This window comes from Malurus melanocephalus, unplaced genomic scaffold (assembly GCF_030028575.1).
Source record: "Malurus melanocephalus ecotype Western Australia unplaced genomic scaffold, MMel_1.1 scaffold_1, whole genome shotgun sequence".
NCBI lineage: Eukaryota > Metazoa > Chordata > Aves > Passeriformes > Maluridae > Malurus > Malurus melanocephalus.
In genome coordinates, this window is record NW_026623233.1 from 6,992,592 (window position 1) to 7,014,597 (window position 22,006).

Sequence of the window (22,006 nt, forward strand, 5' to 3'; positions counted from 1 at the left end):
TGCTTGGTACACTGGGTGGTTAGGCCTGGGTTTAGGCTGGCAGATTTTGCTGTATTTTTCTTGAGTGGATGCAAATCCTACATTTGGTCTGTAGGATTTCCTGGTGGCAGCAGACTTTTGTAGATAAATTATGAGATATTTAAAATACTGTATCCATTCATATTGTTTTCACTTTTACCATAAAGGAAAAACTTTCACTTTTACCATAAAGGAAAACAGGTGCTTTAGAAAATCCTGTAGGAAATGATTTAAGGTTCTAGACTGGCGTGAATGTACCTACAGGGCCTTACCATTTCTTCTAAAATGTTTTTCCTGAAAAGCTTAATTATGTGTAACAATGTGAGACTGAGGTTCAGCTTTTCTTGCTGGATTTCATCATACAGGTGTACAGGCATACTGCAAAAAAGCATGATATTTATTTAACTGTTAGCAAGAGCAACTCGAGATTCTAATCTTGTAATTGGCAAAGGTGTAAAAAGTGTTTACGCTAAAATGTGAGCATAGTGCTTCAGGCAACACATCTTTTAAGGTATTAAGATTTCATTTGTTAAGAGCTGAATCTGTAGGTAGAGTAGGGCTCTATTAAGATTTGCTTTTTGCGTAATTCTCTGTTTTCTCTCAATTTATTATGTACTGGTTTTATATTTGCACATAAACAAAAACCAGCAGCAAATARACAGAAGGCTTTCTTAAAAACATTGCGCTTGAAGGGTTCCAAGCTATATAATATTCTTGTGTGGTTGAAAACCAGGAAGTGTATAAAGTGTGATTTAAAGGAAATAATCATCCCTATTTTCAAAGGAGGTCAGCATTTTGTTCTCCTCTGGGTCACTGCAATGATATTTTGGCCATAATCCAAAACAGGTTGTAGGGTTTTTTCTTTTATTTTTATTCCTTTTCTTCCCCCTAACCCCTTTTATTACTTCTCAGTAAGAGTGGAGTGCTTGTATTCAAAAGCAAAAGATCAACCCAGTGTATTCAGCATTATTGAACACTAAAGGGTACTATTTTAACTGAAGATTAGCATGTCTGTTCTAGGTTTAGATTCTGTGGAAGACAGAGAAAAAGATGCATTCTGCTGATAGCACACAGATTTGGAATTCTCTTGTTTATTACATTTTTTCCCATTATTATGCCCAGTATTTCTGGAACAGTTTTTCTTCTTGTTTTGTCCCCCTTCCTTTTTTTCCCTCGTCTATATTTTTGAGTTGAGGGATGGGGTTACTGAGTTTTATACAGCTGGAAAAAAGGGGTATCAGGGGAGTTATTTTCTACATAATTATGTTATACATGTTACTTGAAGCATGTTCTTAAGCAGTTCCTTGAAAGCTTTTTAGAAGATTCGTAAAAAGGAAAGGCTGTGCTCTAGGACACTGATATTAGCGTTCGAATAAACTGCTCTTCTGAAGATAATTGTACAGGTAATGAATGAGGAGCTTTTAAGAACGTGCTTTTTTAGTGTATTTGCTGCAATTTATAGTTAACACGTTGTTGTTAGATGTAGTGTTCTTCACATTTTTCCCGTGTCAGGTAAATGTTTTAATTCTTTCTAGTTGTAATTGTTGAAATAATTTTTTCTTCTAAAATTTTGTAGCCTTTTGAAATAGTCATTAATATATATAGCCTACTGAGTGTGCAGTTGTTTTAGTATGTGGCTTGACATGTGGCTTTGCTTCGGAGATCTGGAGATGTATTATAGCTAAAAATGATCTTTGTGTGATATTTGTGATGTTTGCATCTAGTGCGTTGGATTATAGTTTTGCAGAAAGACTTTCACTGTGCTTTGTAACCGCCTACCAAAATAAAAAAGCAGTGAGATAGGCCCTGATTCTGCTAAGAGGTGGAAGTCTTTAAGGGGAAGCAAAATATAAGGTAGGGTGTACATTAAAATTTGGTTTCAGTTGCTTTGTGCTTGCTCTGTGTCTGGATGTGTTTAGTCCTTACTAAGTGTTCCTATTTCAGTTGAGCTTAATTATGGTACTGATTTCAGGCTGAAGTAAGAAGGTATTTCTAGTTACAGAATGTTCATATAACTATTCTGGGTTGTTGTTGCTTTCTGTACCTGAGGCCCATATTAAGACTCTGAACAGTCAGAGTATTCTCTACGTCAGACCCTGAATTTGTTTTTAAAATCATCACCTTCCCTAGTTACTGTTCTAAAGGCCTCTAAGTGACAAAGCATTTGGATTTTAGAAGTATGTCACTATGTGTATCTTTCTGTGATTTTCCTATTGTACATGAATGCTTAAAAGAATTGTTTGGCAGTAGTTTAAGAACATTCTTTGAAGTAACACTTATTTTCTTCTTTTTCAGTTATAGAGAGATCTTTTTCACTGCACAGAACACACACTCTAAAGGATATGGAGAATATTTTTCAGCTGGTGCGCAATGTTATCCCTCCTCTAACGGGGAAAAAGCATAAAGGTCAAGATGGTCGTATAGGCATTGTTGGAGGATGTCGAGAGTAAGTTAAATAGAAATTTGATTTTTGCTTCTGATAAAGCTTGAGGATCTCATACCTACTTGTAGAAGCCATTCAGACTCACCTTAGATGAAATCACAAGTATTTTTCGGAGAGCTTTAGTACTCCATCATCATGAGCATTCATACTTGGGAAAGAACATGTTACCTTGCAGGTGTGTTGCAGAATTTTGGTACTGAATGTTACTGGAACTTAAAATGCTGTTTGTGTCCACCTTCTCTGTCTTTTTTGACCACCAAACTCTCTGTTTTTGGTGTTAGTCTTTTCCTATTGCATGGTGAAGATAAAGAATAAGTAGAGTAGAGTAAGACAGTGGCACATCTGATTTTTTTCTTTTTTTTTGTATTTTGTTGTCTTGGGAACTGAGTCTGTGTATTCTTATGCTGTGTTTTCTTGGAGGCTTTTTTACTTTGAGGAATACTGGTGTTTACTAGATTCTGTCAATACCTTGTTTTATGTATCAGAGTAGTGGAAATGATCTGTTTCAGGGAAAAAAAGAGGTACTGCATAAATCAGTTAAATGCCTARAAATAGTACTGGCCACAATATTTTGAATGAGCCACTAAACCTTCCTGTTTTTCGTTTTCTCCTTTTGAAAGAGAGATGACATCTTTCTCCTGTAAGAGAGATCTGCTGTTGGACATCTGCTATTAATAAACATYCCATAAAGAATAAGAAAGTGCTGTCTTGTCACTGGGTTGAATAGCTGGGAGTTAGAACCTAATGGTCATAGGTTCKTACATCTTGGCTGAAGTTAGCACCTTGGGAGGGTGATTTTGTTCATATCTCTCTCTTCAGTCTTTATAGAAAGAGAATTTAGGGCAACTGGAATCACAGTTTAGGCACTTTAGTCGAACATCTAAAGTCAGATGGGATTGATCCAGGTCACAGATCCCATATTTAGCTTGCAAACAATTCTTGGCTCTTGTTTTGTTTGTCTCTAAAGTTTTACCTCCATTACTTGAGAAAATTTTGCTAGTTTATGGCATGATCATTGTAAATATTTGTATGAAAGATCATTATCTAATCTCATTACTGTTTCCTAACCTAAATTTTATTTCATTCTAGATACACTGGAGCACCGTATTTTGCTGCAATTACAGCTCTCAAAGTGGTATGTTTATTTCTGTACAAGTCCAAAATGAACTTCTTATCATTTCTGTTGCTTAGGTGCCATTTTTTAAAAAGCATTCACTCTAGTGCACATGAACTTTGAGTTCTACAAGGTCTTCCCTTGAGCAAAGAAAATCCTGAGTCCAGGATTTGTAGAAATACTCTGAACGTGCATCATTCCCTGTGTTTCATTCACTGTGTTTTCTTTCTCTGTCTAAGGTGAAGTTAGAAATATGTCCAAAAATTGACAGTTTCAGGGACTTGGATAGGAAATTTCAAGACTTGATGAAATATTTTCTCCAAAAGTGAACAATAACTTKAGATTATTGTTTAAAGGTATGGTTTTGGTGCTAAGAAGTGAGTTACTCAGAAATTTTTTCTGGAACTTGATAACTGTGTTGAATGAAATAACTTTTTTTTAAAACTTKAAACTTTAGCCTAATAAAATTCATACATGCTGTAAGTATTAAGTTCCACCCACAATCTTTATGTAATTTCTAATAGCACATTAATTTGCATTCTAATTTTCATCAGAAGTATTTTCTAAGATTTGTTTACCTAGAAGCGTGAACTTCCTTATTTTAATCACATATTAAATGGCTAAACATATTTACTGCAGACTACATAAATACAGGGTGATTGTTCAAATGTAAATAAGTCATGCTTACATAATACATCTAATTTTCAGAACGCTATATATAGTGTGTCAGTTCTTCTAGTTCATTGTGTATGTTTTTCTTTTTGAAGATTTCTCTCAATAAGTAGGTAACCAACCCAGATATTTCCAACCACCTCTTCTGCCAGGATGCAAACGCTCCAAGATTTCAAACTGAAATGATATTATTTAATCATGTTATTACAAGATCCCAAGGGCACTCTGCTTTCTGTCCACTATAGGCAAATGCAGTGGCAGTACTAGGAGGTCTTACTAAAGTCACTTGATCTCAGACCATTACATCTGCACATAGTAATAGTAGCTTGAAATTTTAAATACAGTAGTATAGTAGTAAAGTAGAGCAGACACTTCCTTAACACTGGGAAGTTTCAGCATGCGTGACCGATGCAAGATCAGGTTTTCTGGTCACTGCTTACATAATTTTATATGTATTGCTGATTTTTTGAGTTGGTAGCAGAAGCTTGACTCTCAACTCTTTAGCTTTAATGTTTAACATAGGGCGTGTTGCCAAAATTGTGCCAGCCTTTTTCTTGTATGTGTTTGGCCCATTGAGTAAAAATGGTAGGACTAGAAATGTACTCATGGATTGCYGTAGCTGTATTTTGCAAGTATGTTACAGTATTATTGTGGCTCTCTAAGGTAGCTTGTCTCATGTTCATCTGTGTTCTTTTGTGCATATGACATTTTAGTCTTTGCTCATCTGCAAATGAGAAGCATTTCTCAAGTGAGTAAAAATTCAAGATTCGTGTTTTCAGTCATCCTGTTAGTGAGAAACAGAAAAAAAAAGGGAAGTTAGATACAAAAAGAACAGAACAGTTCATAGTAGTCTAAGCCAAAATAGAAAAAAATAAGTTTATTTCAACTATTGAGAAGTAAGAATTCAGTTGAATTATTAGTTGAATAATCTTTGGAATTAAGAAGTTATTATTAAGTATAAATTTGATAATACTGTTTGCAAATTTTCTTTTTTTAGGGTGCAGATTTATCCCATGTGTTTTGTACCAAAGATGCAGCAACAGTAATCAAATCATATAGTCCAGAGCTGATTGTTCATCCAGTTCTGTAAGTGACTTAYGTTTTGTTTAAATTAACTACTCAGGCTTACTAGTTTTAATATTTGAGTCTGATAATTGTTTAGTGTGTGTTATTTCTTTCACTGAGTTACTGGACAGTGACCTGGAGATCACAAAAGCTCCAGGATTTGTGCTTTCATTACAAGCAGTTAGATATTTAACATAGGGCAATCAGTTGGGAATTTTTCGTGACTATCAAAGTACAATTTTTAAAATGCAGAGATCTTTCTTTCTGCTACTTGCTGACATGTGTTCTGTGATTGTAATGCATTTAGCAGTGAACAGTAGCAAGATCCAGAGCTACAAATGACTACAAGTCAGCATKTTGAAATCCGCATTTGATAGGCAAATGGAGTGTGTTCTCTTGCTTCTTCAGCCCTCATAGTATTTAACAGTAGTGTGTCTTTTTCCCTCTCCCTCCTGTGTACAGACACCTATGCAAAATTACAAGGCAAGAGAGATGCTGATTCTCCTTTTTTCTACATGAGTATGTCGCTTGAGATACAYGCCTGTTCTTGGGAATACGCAGATGTTCCAAAATGATAAAAAACACAGGGTTTAATTAAAAAGAAGATGAAAAGTTTAATAAGTAACTGTCCTCCTAATTGTGAAAACCACTGTGTGGGGCTTTTCCGAACTTTTGTTCTGAAATGTGTTACTGATTGATGAACTTTCACAGGCTAAATTTGTTTCAATTAGGTGTTATGGTGGTTTTCAATGAGCACTGCAAATGAGAMTTAGGATGTGTGCCTTAAGTGTATGCTTCTGAGCTTAGCTTGTCCCAGTGCATGTCAAAGTCTGTTGGTGTACACAGCAAAGCTGTGATTAAGGTAGGAAAAGCATAATTAAAAACATATTTGTCAGATATAGCTGTCAGGAAGGATTTATGACAGTRGAAGTATTTTGGTGTCTGAGAACAAGAATATGTTCTTCCTTATGGGGGTGCCTGCAGTTGGAAATCATAAATTTATTGCATTCTGAAGGTGGRTTTCATTCCTGTCAGTGTAGACAGAGGTGCTTAGAGGGAAGTCAATTAAACAGGGCTGTATTTTGTTGGTTGCTTTTCTCCCCATCCCCAAAAATAGAAGAAACGTATAACTTTACGGATTTTAGACAAAATAAAAATTAYGTTTGAAAGCCAGGGAGAGATATGTGGCTAGGGCTTTTACCAGTATGACTGTTTGCCTCTTCAATCTATAAAGCATCTCTTCAGTTGATGTTGTGTCAGATTCCATATGATATCAAATGCAGCCTAATGGCAATATTAACATTTAACTTGGGATGTCCTGATGTGTTGTGGGATACAGCATATGGTTGTCTTGGATGGTAACGAGCTGACCTTGCCTTGGGAAAAGCATTATTTGTGTACACCAGGATTCTTGTTGTCTGGTAGTGGAAAGGTTGATAGGAGAAACAGAAGCAGCCTAGAGGAAAAGGGAGGTGAAGATAGGGCTAGCAGTAAATTTTCTGTTCATGGAGGACTAGATTGTCCCTGCTAAGGAAGAGTGGGGTGTTTTRTATGCAGATTCTCAGTGTCTTCTGTGGAGTTCAGATTTCAGTGAAAACTGTGATCTTCCTATCTGCAAAAAAAATCTTTTGATTTTAAACTTCAGCTCTGTCTGTGACTTTCTTCAAATGTGCCTAGCATGTGAATCTAAAGATTTTCACATGCATAGATCTTTAAGCCTGCAACTCAGTATTTAATACTTTTATTAAAACTCTGATTAATTTCACACAGACAGCTGGGCTAATTAAATGATGCAGTGGATCTGTAAATACTGTTTACATGACATTCAAAATGAAAAAACATGCAAATATCTGAGTGTTCAGATTTTATTTATTAATTTTTCTCATACTTTTATCTCTTCTGTTTCATTTGAGGGAAAGAGAAAGCAGTCTTTTCTGGTTAGAAAGGAAAAAAATCTTGACTGACTATTGAGCCCAGGCTTTATTGAAATTTACACTAACAGCCTATTTTTCTTGTAAGGTCCTTTGTCTTCAGTGTCACACGTTTCATATGATCCTTTCTATGTTGTGGAGCCRTTGGAGTTCCGCAGGCACGGCCGGCTGCTCTCGGTTCAGAGCCTGATCTCTTAAACAGTCTTTGTACTTTCTCCCCGGGCTGTGCTTCACGCATGGAAGAACCTCCGGGTAAAACCCACGAGCAGCTATGTCATTGTTTTCTTTTGTGCCTCTCCTTAAAACTTGGCTTTGTCATGATTTCTCTGTGACCCTTCGGAGTAACTAGGTAGCTGTTGTACCACTCTCTTATTATGCWAATCATAATTATGGCCCCGTGTACTCAACTCCCTGTTTGAACAGCTTGGCATTTTGCCAGGGTTCAGCTGCCATTTTGTACTGCCAGGAGTCTGACATTTTATCATCTTAGCTGCCACTGCTTTCTCTACTGCCTTCACCTCACAGGGGATCACCTCGAGGGAAGAACGTGCTCCTTTTTTGCCCCCTCTGAATGTGAGGGATCTTCTGGCTCATTGGAGCTGCTGTTGTGGATCTTTGCCAGCATGACTGGTGAAGGTACACAAGAGTTAGAAGTTGGACTGGAGCATTTCAGGTCTTTGGCAAATGTCTGTCACTTCAAGGATGCAGAGAATGTTATGTGAGAGAGATTGAGTAGGATTGCAGGAGAAGGGTTATGAAAATGAACATCCATCTCGYGGCATTGCCAGGGCAATTCCATGTGACCCCAGATGTAGGCCATCCTGGGAGTCCTTTTGGTGTAACATTCCATGCTGGGGACACCCATAGTACARCTTTCTCTGTGACTTTTGTCTCTTGACTTCATTCCCTGTGAGTGAATGTGAGAGCTGGGAYTGCACTTGACAGCTTGAGATCTGGAAAGATGAAGCTTCAGCAGCTGGCTCTGTGTCCTCACCACCTGTGTKGAATAATGATAGGGTGTCTAGGGGCTGTGAATAGTCAGTATTATCAATAGTAACTTTTYCTTTTTATTTAGGGATTCTTTCAAATGCATTATGGCCCCTTCCACAATGACCTGGTGGTATTCAAAAATTGACCAGCTAACCAGTTCAATATTGTTGCTGTYTGACTTTCCACTTTCCTGTGGAGGACCAAAAAATGTGTATTGCAGAAGTTGGGAGCTTTTGAATAGTGGAATATACCCAGTTTTGGTGACATCTGCTTTCCTTAGTCTTGTTGCTGCTAGCCTGGGTTTGTTCTGCATTTTCCTGTTTTGTCAGCTAATGTGCTCCTACTGTAAATGCTTCACAATACAGGCAAGATCAAACATTTTGTTAAGTTCTATTGTAGGCATTTTCTCTGTAGATTTTTGCTGCGGATGTCTGCATACTTCCTTCATAGATTTCCAGAGAAGAGTTTTCAGCAGGTTTTTTATATTTCCCATGTTAATAACCTGGCTCAGGWCAGGTTAAATAGGCTTCTTGGATACCTGTGTTGAGTTACGTTATCCTGTCTTGGCAGGCAAGTGATCACAGAGCTAAATGAGCTATATGGACCCAGCTGGTTATATGTTAAAAAAAAGAGAGAATAAATCTATTTTGTTATATTCCCCTCTTGCAAGGACTTCCCATAATTGTACAGAGRTTTTCTCTGTAGGCCAGAAAAGAGCCAAATACTACTGAGTAGTCCCCTTGTGAGCTGGTTATCATAAGTTTATAAAGTCAACAGATGATATACTCCTTGRTGTCCAGAGTTTTATCAGAGAAGTAGAATTAGATGTCAGGTCATTAATTTCTTGTGGTGCCAAATAAGTGATATAATTTTACATTATCCACCAAAAAAATCACCCTTGTATTAGGCATGGATTTAGAACTAATACATCCCTCTTAGCTGGTTGTGTCTCTGGGTTTGTGTGGGCTAGGGAAGATTGCCAGAATTGCTAAAAGTCTTAGAGTTATTTGCAGAGTTCAGATTTTGGGTTAGATTTTAGAAAAGATTATTCTTTTAAGTTTGAAGTAATAACAATTGTGGAGAAAATTTTCATGAGACAAGACTGTGTGTTGAGGCCAGTTACCTTTCATGAAGAAACTTAATGAAGATCAGGGTTTCCGGAACATATTTTACCTAGTTTTATTGAACTTTGTCTATGTTTTAACCATTTGAAAAAGTCATGAAAATGAATCATGGGTAGTTGAGCCCCTGATAAGTTACTTGAGCACTTTTAACCAGTACCAAATCTCTTTAAGAAGGCCCAGGAATAATCTTAAGATTTTTGACCCCTGTAGTTTATGATGTGGAGAGGAGATGCAAAACCATTGATCCACTGTGGGATTTGTTGYGCTAACTAAGGATAGCTATTAAACACTACTTTGGTATAACGCTGGCACTAGCCTCTCTTGTGGATCAGCTGCTGGAAGAAGTGTGGGAGTTGTTGTCACCAGGGAAAGTCAAGGAGTAAGCAGAGATTGCTCCAATTAGCAGATGTCTCACAAGTGACTTGGCTGCTGTATCCCTATTGCACCTGCAGAGAAAATGAAGGAAGGCATAAACTTTGTGATCTTTCTTCCAAAGCCTCATTTGGACATCAGCCTAGTTGGGGATCGCATGAGAAAGTTTGCATTTTTTTCTTAAGTATTTAGGGAGARATAAAGGTCACTTTCTATGTACTGACTCAGAGAATTTATATATTTAAACTCTTTCCTTGTTCTGTCATGCAGTGCTGTGGCCGAAATTTGCTTGGACCTGTTTCCTATGCCCAGCTTTCTTGGGAAAAAGCTGCTTCTTCTTTGCTGTTCATTGCAGAGTGAATAAAAGCTGGGAGGTATATTCAGCCTGTACTATAGCCCCTTTCCTCCCTGTTGTTACAGAGGTCCAGTGTGATTTCACCAGAGGTTTTGCCGCCTCCTCAAATTGTGAGAAACAGCCAGAGATTTTTAGCATTGCTGCAGAGASTGCTGCTGTTCTTGCTGCTTCCTGATATGTCAGAAAAATATGTACTCCAGTTAGATCTGGCCAAATTTATCCCTAAATGCTTGCCATACTGCTGTGATTTGAAACCAGGATCAGATTTCTTCGGTGTTCAATCTTTCTGGAGTTTGACTGAAGGCAGGCATCTCTGGGGTCTGTTTTTGAAGGTTTTAGGATCCCTTTTCTTTTTTTCTCCTCAGATAACAATAAGCAAAGCAGATACTTAGGCTGAGATCTGTCTTGTCTTCTCATATGTCTACAGCTAGCTGGAAATACTCTACCCTTCTGAGTATTAATTCAACTATCATCTGTGCCTTAAGAGTTAAATGTGAGGGCTACCRAAGTGAGAAAAGCTTGTCACTTTATTTACTGGTTTTAACTTTAAAAAAAAGTGCATTATTTTTTAGGGACATTTTAAATATGTTCCTTTCTGAGGGAAATTATATTGTCATCTTCAGTCTGTCGCCTTTAAAGTCACAGGTTTTGTTGATTATAGTCCATTTGAAAAATACTTGAAAGATTCTATTTGTCAAGTTGGTTCACTGGAAGTATAATGGGTCAAGACCACTTCCATGACCTCTGAAAACAGAAGATCAAGACTTTTGGTTACCAATCATTATGCTTTTAGGGAGGATTGCCATAATACACACTGGTAATGTGGTCGAGCTTAAAACAGACGACAAGTGCTTTTAGTATTTGTATATATCTAAATGCAGGTCATAAAATGATTGTGTTGGTAGCTGTGGTATCTTTACAAGGCTAGATAAGGTTGACCTTGTGTGCTGTTGTCATGTCTGTGTGAGAAATCTCAGAAAACAGAGTCAGACAACAGCTTCTTCTCCTTTGGAGCTCTCTCACAGAATGCCAGAGGCTCTAYTCTGCTTGAGAGAGGTGATCCCATTTGTGTAGTGCATTTGGGTTCATTATTAAAGAGGCTGTTGTTAGCTCTGATGCCTGTAGTGTGTGAGCACCCAATTCCTAGTGAAGCAGAACATCTGATACCTAAGGGAGAGTCTTGGTGTCCAGGTATCAGCTCTGGAGAAGACTTTCAGTTGTTGTYATTATGAAAGAACCCCCAAAACAAYRATATGGTCAATATGGYRTTTTTTTCTAAATGTTTACCTCAACAGGTTATTCACACTTTTACTGCCTTGGAGGTTGAATATGGAGCAAGTAAAGTCTGCACATTAAGAGCAGTCCCTTCCTGTGCACTTGTGACACCTCTGCTTCTTCTGAATAATGGGTTRCTGTTCCTGCTGCGGTGTTAATAGTCAGAAGAAGCCTACTGGGTTAATTTCTGGTGTCTAAGTTAACTTACTCACTGTGTGGAAATGAAGACTTGATTTGAATAGAATTCAATCCCTCTCTAATTAAGGTTTTTATTTTTCTTCCATTTTCTTTGCTGTTATTTAATCAAATTGTAGCTGGAAAATATGTATTGTCTATCCTGTGTTTACATATCGTTCAATTTCAAAGATGGTAACAGCCTGGTAGGTGAAAATGACCCTTTTGTCTTCTAAACTTTTTTTTTTTGGGGGGGGGCATTTTAATATGCTAATCTTAATTTAATAAATATATCTCTTTTTGTTCTCTAATTGCATCCAGACAGCTTTATGCCAATGTGTTGTCTCTGTGATTTGTTSTACCTGACTGAGATGCTTGGTGAGAGACACACGAGTTGATAATGGGCTCAGTGAGCTTCTCTGAAATAAACTATTTCCAGTTCTGTTCATAGGACTGAAAGAGGCTGCCTGAAGCCCTTGGGCTTTTGAAAATTTGGCACTAATTTATCAGAAAGATGATTTAAACATTGAAAAATACAGTCCCTCTTGGAATAGAGAATTAGTTTAATTTTATGCTCAACATTTTTTTGCATTTTTTGGGTTTGCTTTTTATTCCTTTGACCCATCATTTCCAGGATAATTTCATTCCCTGTCTTATTTTTCTAGTTTCCAATAAAGACACAGGGTTTACCAGAATAGCTAATGATTAGCTGTCTGAGATAACTGCTTCAATTTTACAGCTACACATTATGTCCCATCTTTGGCTCTTTTGATGTGCTGTATTACATGACAGGTTCCAAGTGTCAGCAGGTCTAACATTTGATTCACATTAATTATAATTACCTGCAGTGTTTGGACAAACAAAATTGGAATTCTTTCATCCTCAGATCAGAAACTTTTTCCCATCTTTGAAGAGAAGTCTGTAGGTTTGCCTTTGAAACTGCCCACTTAAAGTGGTTTTGTCTTGAGTTTGCATAAACAGACTTGTGCAGTGGTACATTTTAATGCATTTAGAGTTGCCTCAGTCATACCAAGTGTGTACAGATAACAAGCAGAATTTGAATAATGCACTCTCCAGTGAGGAGTCAAGTAGTTGATTGGGTGACAGCAGTCTTGGTTTTGTCCCATGTTCTTCTCTAGCAGGAGGTCCCACTTTGGYGTTTTGTGATGTCCAAACCCCATCTCTGATCGTTAAGGTGGTACCAGCTCTGCCTAAAATCCATGTGAAGAGCTGCAGTCCTACTGCCTCCTGTTTGTGCTGTCATTCATGCTTATCTACTATTTCTGTAGCTCCTGGTTATACCGTTGCTGACTTTGCTTCACATTTTCTTGTTTCCATGTAAAATTTGACAAGGCTGCACCTTATCACTTGTTCCYTTCTCTCCTCTAGAAAGCAATGACAGAAACTGTCACTCATCCTGAATGAGGAAAGCTGCTGTGTTTAGAGCTTTCTGTGATAATTTAAAGCTATTGCTTGTTGCCTTTTGATCATGTGGTAAAAGCCAGTCATTGAATAAAATACAGCATAGAGCAAAATTTTATTTCTTTGGAGAGTTGGGGATGAGAGTGGTGTTTCAGGTCCTGGCTCACAAGKGTCCCCCCACTTTAGGCAGTGACCAACCTAGAGCAGACTTTCAAGCAGGTGGTACCTCTCAGATGTCTSTTAAAACAGCTCTAGAAGATTCCTCTAGACATAGGAACTGTGGGTGATACTAGGGCAATAGCCATCATCTTTTTTTCACGTGTTGGGKTTTTTTTTGTTTGTTTTTGAATGTTAGGGATTTTGTCTGTTTGCTTGTTTGTTTGTTTTAGAAAGGTTGTTACATGAAGCTTTCCTTAAAAAAGATSTACAGTGTTTTAGGACAATTTTTATTGTGTGATAGTGAAATACAGAAGAGTTCTGAAGAGCAAAAAGCTTAACTTAGGGGTTTTTTTTGTGCATTTTTCACCTCAGGTTGCTCCCAATGACTTCTCTTAGTCTGTATTCATATCTAGGATTGGCCTGATCCAGGTGCAGCACCTTGCACTCATTGAACTTCATGAGGCTAATGTGACAAAAGTTACCTAAAGTCGCTAATGATTTGCAAAGAAAATTTGCCCTTACCATTTTAGATACTCAGTGTTGTTTAACTTGAAGAATCTTTGTCTATTTTTCCATTGAAAATACTTTTCTCAATACATTCTGAAAGTAGAAAAAAAGAGGAAAAATATTAACATGCAAGATGCTAAATGCCATACCTTGGTCCTGTCTACCCAGCAGCTTCAGGGACAGCAAATGATAAAGGTGTTGTGTCTGTCTTCCCAGGAGATCATCAATCATCTCAGCCTCCCCTTACCTCTCAGTAATAGCCAAGGAAAGCTGATCAGACCACCTTTGGGGTCCTTTTTCCTTGCGTGCCCCAATGTAACACCCTCTGTCTGCTTGCTTGTTTGTTTAGATCTGAATAATGGACAAAGGGAAGTTGGCTCAATGATTGTTGACATTATCTTTAGACTCTTACTTACCTACACAACTTCACAGACACGACATAACTGACAGAAGCTCCTTCAGTTTTCCTTATTAATTATTCTGTTGTCTTGCCATTGTTATTTATGTGTTTACTCTGTGACAGGTCCTTTCTGTTTGCAGTCAGAGCTTTATTGGTTGCTTTACAGACAAGCTAAGACTTTGAGGAAGCTTTTGGAAGTTCTGGGGTGTTGCTTATTTGCTTGATTGAACAACAGTGAGTTGTCATCATCTATATTTTCATCAGAATGGCATCTGATAACATGCCACATAACACGTAGTGATTAGCTGGAAGTGGCTGTTGAAGATCTGTTCATTCCCCATTTATTCCTTGAGGTGGTTTGTCACAAGAATCTTTTTTTTTTGCACACATCTGCACAGTGGTACTGTAGTTTACAGGTGTTACTGCTAGGATTCAGCTTCCCAATTATTCTATTGTGTATGTACATGGTGCAGAATTGGTACATGATGGGAAAGCCAGACTGAATCCCAATCTCTTGCACCATCACCTTCGAAAAAAACCTGCTTTATTTTGGAAAATCACAGACTTTTATTTAATCAAATTATCTCTTGAAGATTTTTACCGTCTTCTCAGAGCTTGAAATGTTGTTTTCTCCTGGCTTTAAGAGATTTTTGTTACTCCTCTTTATATTATTACTAGCTTTGTGCATTAGAGTGGGGGTATTGCATTTGTGATATCTCTTTTGGAAAAAAAAAATCAAGTCGGRTGTTATAGAGGTTTGGCACCTCTAAAGGCAATAGTGATTCTTGCTTACTTGTTTCATTTCTGTCAAAGATCACATCTCTTTTSATCAGGGGGATATCTTCTTCTAGCTAGTACCTTTCTGGAGAGGTGTTGGGTTTTCTTAAATACAGTGCTAATTTTGTTTGATGTTTCAATGTCTTGGGCAGTGGAGGTGATAATTAAAAGGAGAGATTTGAGATCAGGTTAGTAACCAGRCAGAGAAATTGGCATGAAGTGACAAAGGAAGTTCACCATGTTCTTTGTGTGAATGTAGTACACCATGAACAGTTGAGGATCTGACATGATATTCTGTGCTGCTGCCTACACAGTAGTTTTTTTTCCAAAGACATTTTTGTCCACAGGTTTTGATCCACAGGCAAAAAAAAGATATGCATTGGCTTTTTCTGTAATGATAAACTTAATTCTGCCAAGAAATACTTACTCCTCAGTACCCAGACACAATTAYGCACAGTACAGGCAAATTATCCAAATGATCCCATGCTGACTAGCTGTTCCAAACCATGTTTTCCACTGATGAGGAATTGCCATGGTCCAGGAACTGTGCCCAACAGGCAGGTTGAGCTTTGTCTGCTCTGAAACCTGGGTGTGCTGAGGCCATTTGACCTGAGAGTCAGAGAGCTTTTCTGGGTGTGTTTAAACACTGTGCATAGRCTGTAGCTGTTAAGAGCTGGAGGAGTTTCTGCCTTTGTGCTAAATGCTGTGGTCAGGAGCACTCAAGATGACATCCCTTCCTGATGAAAGCTGCTTGTTGATCATTTGTACCCATCAGCTTTAAAATGCTACTGGTTTGATGTGCATGCATGGACATAACCAGTGAGATAACACAGCAACCCTTCTGCTTCAGAGCAGCTGTAGATACAGGGTTTTGGTAAGGTGTCTGTAGCTGCATAGCCACATCTTTGTGAGCATCCAGTGTCTTGAAGTGAAGCTGGCATGATGCTTCTGTGAGGCAGTATTTTTCTGCTTTCTTTATAAAGATTTAAAATCCATCAGTTAGTTTACAAGGATGTTTTTACAGCTGATTTTGCAATGTAGTAGTCATTATCACCATTTTTAAACTCTTGACCCTTCACATCTTGGAATGCTYCTTGATGTGAAGTTGCAAAGGAGTTGAATATAATGTTTGTAAAATGCTTTGAAGWTGAAAAGCTCCACAGTAGGCTTTTATTATTACCAGAGGCAAAGTGTGCAGGAGTGGCTTAATATTGGACTGTTTATTTCCCARGAGATGGCTTTGTTTTGAAAAGTGCACATTATTAATTGAATTTTCGACAAAATTATCTTATTCCAATCCTGAATATAAATAAATGGATGATTTTTTTACAGTTAGATTATTTGTATGAGGTATTTGTAGAAGAGCAGAGTATTTATGATACTACCTATGGCTGTGTTCTTATCTTATGTTAAATGAAGCTTTTTTTAATGTATTTGGCTTCTACTATCCAAAGGTATGTTGAATCCAGACATTCTTATAGCAGTATTCTTACTACTATATGATATATAGATACATTTACTTGAGAAATACATATTTTTTTAGATATATCTTGCTCTTCAAAGATAAAATATGATCAGTATGTGAACAAAAAGAAAGGTCTGCGTTCATAAATGGTGATGTTTTATTAGAGTTTACAGGCAGTTTTTCTCATGTTCAACCTACCACATATTAAATACCTGGTTTGTTTTTTTTTCAAACAGTGCTTTAGATATTTCTTGTATCTTTTTACTTCCAGCCTCTRTCTTCATCATAAACTGCTAGGTGACTGTACAGAAATAGAGAAAAGCAAGCTGTTAAACAGTTTTCAAGCTATTACAGTTTCTATGCGAGGTAGAGGAGGAGGGGGGGAGCTGCATGGTTCAAATGGAAAYTCTCCTTGCTAAAAGAGGGACTGCTCTGGGGACAGTGATGTCCCCCCGTGGTTCCTGTGTCCCTTGCCCTTGCAGCAGGTCACCACTCCCACCCTGCAGCCCTGTTGTGACAGAGCTGTTTTGTGCTGTCAGCACAGGGCACCTCTGGGCTTTCTGAAGCAGCTCCTGTCATTGGAGGGGCTGCTGGGCTGTGGCCAGGCACCACATCCCTGCGCCCTTGAGCAGGGTGCCTCGCTCCCTGCAGCTGCAAAAGCTTTGGGCTCCTGCCTGGCACTTGCAGAAATCATTGTGGAATTTGCTGATTCTGCCAGACACAACCTAAACACTTGTTCCCAAGTGGTGTGTCCCATCAGGACAGCTGTTGGTTATGAAAAGCATGCTTTCATCTGTAATAATACAGCTTTGTTGGAGTATTTCAAGCTTACAATATTCTGAGCAATACTATGAAGCAGTACCCCCCTGCTCAGTCTACTGGGAGCTTTATTCCCCTTTGGTGCAGTTAAAATGTTCATTTACTCTTGTCACTAATGTCAGAGGTGGGGAGGGAGGCTAARTTTTCCCTCCATACTGTTAGCATGGGGAGGGAGGGAGGCTCAGTTTTCCCTCCATACTGTCAGTAAGGATTAACTGCAACTGTGGGCAGTGCTTTCAAAATATTGTGACCTATTTACACAACAAAACTGATCAGAACAAAATAAACAGTTCCGGTCAGTGGCTGAATGCTGTATTGTGGCAGCTGTATTTGGCAATGAATTTTCCCATCGTTTTTCCAATGTAGACAAAAAGCAGAATGCTACAGAAATTTTAAGCATTACAAGCAGATAATGTCTGTACTCAATAGCTTGTTTCTCCTGTTGCCTTTTGGGGAAAGGGGACAATTTGGCTGTAATTCAGTTGGAACAAATGCTTATGAAGCAACTGACAAAAATGCGTATGAGTAGATTTATCATTCTGTCATGTGGGGTGATAAATAATTGCATCATTTCCAGCAAGCTGCGGTATATACCTGCGAGATGGTGAATCTCTCTCTCTCCAAGGTACAACCTCTGCAAAGAAGCTTTAAATARGGAATTGTGACAGACCCTAAAAATGGTTGGCTTCCTCCTTGAATTTTATTTTTTTTTCTTGTAGCAACCATAGTGGATACTTGCAATTACCTCCTCATTTTTATGTGGTATCCCCTAAAGAATGAATTGAGAGAAATTTTTCATTTTAGCTATTTGGACAGCCAWTCTGTATTTCCTGGGTCTCAGATTCTTGGTCATTTGGAGGATAAAACTGCCTTACACAGAGGATAGGAAATATCCTTTCGGTCTAGCAACTTGACCTTAGTTTCTGAGAATATGAAAATGAAGCCTTTTAAAAMTTTTTTTTCTTTTCCCCACACTTCCATATAGTGATAGTCCCAATGCTGTCCATGAGGTGGAAAAGTGGTTACCACGGCTGCACTCGGTTGTCATAGGACCTGGCTTAGGTAGAGATGAAGTTCTACTTGAGAACGCTAAGGTAATGTGCATACTGATATTTTATCCTATGTGTTTATGTTGAATTTGATTAACCATTCCTACATTTTACATCATTACSCAAATGTTCTTGATATGGTTGCTAAATAACAAATTTAATAAAATATTGTTGACTGAAAATTATGGTTCCTATCCATGGTCTTCATCATTAAACTGTAAGCTTTGCTCTGAATTTTAGGCACCTRTATGGTTGTTTTGATTTGCTTTTGTTAAGCTTCTGAAAGTCACTAATTAAGAAATAGATGTTGCTAAATAGATCTAGTTAAAAGGCTCTGTGTTTTCCTAGGTGCAAAGCACTGGTACTGTAAGCACATAACTATGGATTTGAGTTCCTAATTTTTGAATCATATTTGAAAGCTYATATCAGATGTACCAAAGAACAGGGACTGTGTCCCCTTGCACTAAGAAATAAAACTCTTAATTATAAAGTGTTGCAGATTTCAACTTTGGAATAAGAAATAATCTTATTTTCTGTCAAACCTTAGTGGAGAGTTGAAACAGGAGATTAGATGGTTTTTTACTTTAAATAATACATACTTAGACCATCTTCCCAATGATGTTTTGTATTACAGTCAACACATCTTTGTGTGTTCAAAGTTAATCTTTCAGTCTAACGTCAATCTAATTTTGTGCAATTTAATTTTTTTCCTGAGCAGTATTACTGAATTAATCAGTGGCACTAACAAGTGGAATTAATATAATTTACAGWAATGTTGACAGTTACACAGTAAAATCACAAAACAGAGCAGGCAAGAGATTGGAGACCACAGTATCCAAGTGATTAGAATACCTTGAGAAATACGAAGGGTGGTTTTGCTAGAACTTTTAGACAAAGTTACTTTGGAGTTTCTTGCTTCTTTAATTCTTCTGCTTCCTCTTTGGAAGGAAAATGTATATATTATGATACGGAGGTGCAAAACTAATAAAGATTAGAAAATATAGAAAAAAGAAATTTACTACAGCTAGTGAAGAAATCGAATTCTATTCGATTTTATTATTTATTGAAAGCATTTTTTTCAGAATTTATTTTTAACAGAAAAAATATTTGGGACCTTTCTTTTTTCTTAAAAAAAAATTAAGTTTGATGGCTTTTTTTCCCTAAAGGAAAACAACTTTAAACAAAAGAACATAAGAATTCATTTAGAATATCTAAGATAAGCTTCTTTTATGTCAGAATTCCATCCAGGGTGTATGGGCTTATCTGTACTACAGAAGTATCTGGAAGATTTCTTGATTGTATTTTTTTCCTCATTGCTAAAAATAATAGTGCTTTCTTAGTGAATTACAAGCATACTTTTGCTTCAGTCTGGCTGTCCTGTGTAAGCCAGCTTAGAGTTAAAGAAACAAACCCAGCCAATAAAGACAAGGCATTTGGAAGTTACTTCATGCTAAAATCTCAGGGCACATTCATATGAGCCATGGATCTGGCCTTAYTAATTTTGAGTCACGTAAAAGCTCAAGTTCTTTGTCTCCACTGTAGTTGTGTAAGTGTTCATGAGTTACCTGGTGCTGAGGTTTTTAACACACCACTGGGTACAAGTGAACCCTGGTTGCCTACCTGAGAAAGACTGGTGCTTCTCTCTGCTGAGGGAAGGCTGAGTCTCCCTCTTACTTCAACAGCGGATTTTAAGTGTCAAGAAAAAAAGCAAGAGATGATTACAGTGCTATTTTAAACTTTTATAGGAGGCTGGCTTGTTATGGAGCTTTCTGGTTTCCCTTTAAGCTAACTGTGGCTTGTATCATATGAACACAGAGCTGGGAGRTAGGTGACTGCTTTCTGGTCAGGATTTTATATCAGAATGAGATAGAGCTTCCCTTCTGCATTTTCTGCCCCATTAAGGTGCTGAGGTGCAGCGTTCTGTCATCTCTCTGATTCTATTTTTACGTTACTTTTTGTCACTATTGTGCCAGCACATCACCAATTAATGCGCTTCTCCAAACAGTCGTGTGTTTGGGCAGCTTCTCTCTTCCGAGCATTGAGAAATTGAGAAATTACTAGTGCAATAACCTTTAATTTCTGGTATATGGCCCAGAGACAGTGTTTTGTTGTGGAATACCCTGAGTACTTGTTGACCAGATGGTGCATCATCTCCAGATAAAAAAAATGCTTTGCTTCCTCAGCATCTTTAGTATGTCACCTGCCTCCCTCATTCTTAACACCTCCACTGTTCACTCTGGCATTTGAGCTCCTTTCAACAGTGTGCTAAAAAAAAAMCCCACCTTCTGATCAGTTTCCTTTGATTTGAGTTTTTTTTTTTCCTTGAGCACCTTGATAGTCTTTGAATACATCTACACACATTTTCTTGCAATTTTGTGGGTTTGGCTGTAATTCATTTACAAGTCCTGTTACAGGAAGTCACTCTGCAAGTTATATCCTTCTTTTGTATGCCACTTRTGTGAGTCTGTGCCAGAACCCTCACGTGCTGTTACTCAATTGCTTGGAGCTGATGCTCTGTCAGAGCTTTCTAGCCATGGGTTTGCAGGACCAGGAGCTGCAGCTTCAGAAAATTCTCCTAAAGAAAGCGTTTGTTTCGTCCAGGTAGCTGTACACCTGGATCCCTTGCAGATATGGCAATTCTAGTCTCAGCCTGGTTAGACCTTCCAATTCTGAAGAAAATAAGTGATCTAAGCTGCTTCTCTTCAAGAGAAAGGAGCAAAACCACATTTCTGCTATGCTTCTCAGCTCTGAAGTGTGCAGATTGAAGCATTTCTGCWCCTCATACTACTTCAGACTTTAGAAGTGCTGTTACCACATCTAGTGTGAAAGTTGGCCACAATGTCAGCTTTGTCGTAGGGAATGTCAGGCCTTTTCCTTTCAATGTCTGTGGTTGATTCTGTCCAGAGATACCCAAATGTTGTGTCACCAAGTTCAGCTCAGTTGAAATAATGCTGCTGCTGGTTCAGCCTGTTGGGAAAGAGTTTAGCTGCCATGTGGAAGCAAGGCCAAGATCTCGTGACCGTCCTCTATTAGAAGCAGTGTATTTCCAAAGCTATTGGATGCTCTTTTTTCCACACAGCAGCAGTGTTGTGTCCCTATCATATTTACCAGTCAGTTTACTTCATTCAGTTTTGCATGTATTTTTACATTTCTGGCTTTATTCTGACGTGATTTTCCACATAGGAGAGGCCTGGAAGTAGAGAAATTTCTGCCTGTACCATCAAGAGCTGTTTCTTCGGTGTGTTAGAGAGCCAGGTTCCTCTGCTGCAGGGTGATGAGGGCAGCTCCCGAGAGGACTTCATTGAAAATACAGTATTCCTTGCATAGCCTCCAGGAAGAGCAGGGGSTGCTGACTACTGCTCCAGAATGTTCTGCATTCTGCTGCCACCTAGCAGTTAGGCAGTTACAGGCTGAGCTCTGTCCATCAGTTTCCATCTTCTTGTCATCTCCTTTCCCCTGTTCCTGCTGTCTTTGAGGTCAAATGGACTGATACAGGATTGCTGGTGGAATAGCAGTTGCTGTGGGGATCAGGTGGAGAAGCATTCACCCTTTTAAGAGCCCTATCCTTAACTGAAGTCTTTSATGTTGGAACCTTCCTTGCATGTCACTGCATTCCTTGCCTCTCTCCCTGYAGTGACAGCACTGAGTCCTGGACTCTGGTGCTCCAGGCTTGCTGTGTCTCGCTTTGCAGCTGTGAAGGCAGAACTCTGTTTTCAACAGAGCACCCTTGCTTTCCTCCTGGAGGAGAGGTAATGATTAATGGCAAGAATAGCTATGTGTAATCCAGATTACTTTATAAAATCAACTGAGTTCTCAAACCATATGCTTGTTCCTCTTGCTCAATTCTCAGTCTTTGTTTTAGCTTCCAGAGAATA

General features: G+C 38.3%; 1 protein-coding gene across 7 annotated transcripts in view; it reads left to right on the forward strand.

Annotated features, from left to right (window-relative positions):
- The window catches only part of NAXD (NAD(P)HX dehydratase), a 49,723-nt gene that overhangs the window by 5,033 nt on the left and 22,684 nt on the right, over positions 1 to 22,006 (forward strand). For all 7 annotated transcript variants that reach the window (XM_057390169.1, XM_057390142.1, XM_057390178.1 and 4 more), the window contains 4 exons: positions 2,314 to 2,464; positions 3,551 to 3,596; positions 5,245 to 5,333; positions 18,068 to 18,176. In XM_057390169.1, the coding sequence (XP_057246152.1) occupies positions 2,314 to 2,464; positions 3,551 to 3,596; positions 5,245 to 5,333; positions 18,068 to 18,176 (395 nt within the window). The remainder of the gene's footprint in view (positions 1 to 2,313; positions 2,465 to 3,550; positions 3,597 to 5,244; positions 5,334 to 18,067; positions 18,177 to 22,006) is intronic.